Raw genomic sequence first — 543 nt, forward strand, 5'->3', positions numbered from 1 at the left:
CACCTCGTCGCCGATGGCCTCTCGATGGGCATGGGCGACTATCTCAGCACGCAGGCCGAGACGGACCTCATCAACCACGAGCGGTCCCGCGAGCTCTGGGAGATGGAGAACTTCCCCGAAGGCGAGAAGGCCGAGATGATCGAGCTGTACGAAGCCAAGGGCATCTCATCCGAAGACGCCAAGCTCGTTGTCGACACGCTCTCCAAGTACAAGGAGGCGTTTGTCGACATTATGATGGTCGAAGAGCTCAAGCTCATGCCCGTCGACGACGACGAAAACCCGTTCATCGGCGGCCTCATCACGTTTGGCTCGTTCGTGCTCTTTGGCGCGGTCCCGCTCCTCTCGTATTTGATCAACTTGCTGCCGGGCGTGTCGCTCACGGGCGACCAAGCGCTCTGGGGCTCGTGCTTCCTGACTGTCCTCACTCTATTTATGCTCGGCGCCGTCAAGGGCCAGTACGTTGGCCAAAAGTGGTTCCTCTCGGGTATGTACATGGCCATCAACGGCACCGTCGCCGCCGGCATGGGCTGGGTCATCGGCTAC

The 543-nt window shown here is 60.4% G+C and overlaps 1 protein-coding gene across 1 annotated transcript; it reads left to right on the forward strand.

Annotated features, from left to right (window-relative positions):
- Position 1: 1 nt before the first annotated feature.
- On the forward strand, positions 2-531 carry SDRG_16961 (hypothetical protein; the record flags this gene model as incomplete). The annotated part of the gene is made up of 1 exon (XM_008623187.1): positions 2-531. A coding segment is annotated over exon 1 (507 nt), but the record flags the coding sequence as incomplete, so codon positions are not given.
- Between the last annotated feature and the right edge of the window lie 12 nt (positions 532-543).

This window comes from Saprolegnia diclina (assembly GCF_000281045.1).
Source record: "Saprolegnia diclina VS20 unplaced genomic scaffold supercont1.168, whole genome shotgun sequence".
Taxonomy (NCBI): Eukaryota; Oomycota; class Saprolegniomycetes; order Saprolegniales; family Saprolegniaceae; genus Saprolegnia; species Saprolegnia diclina.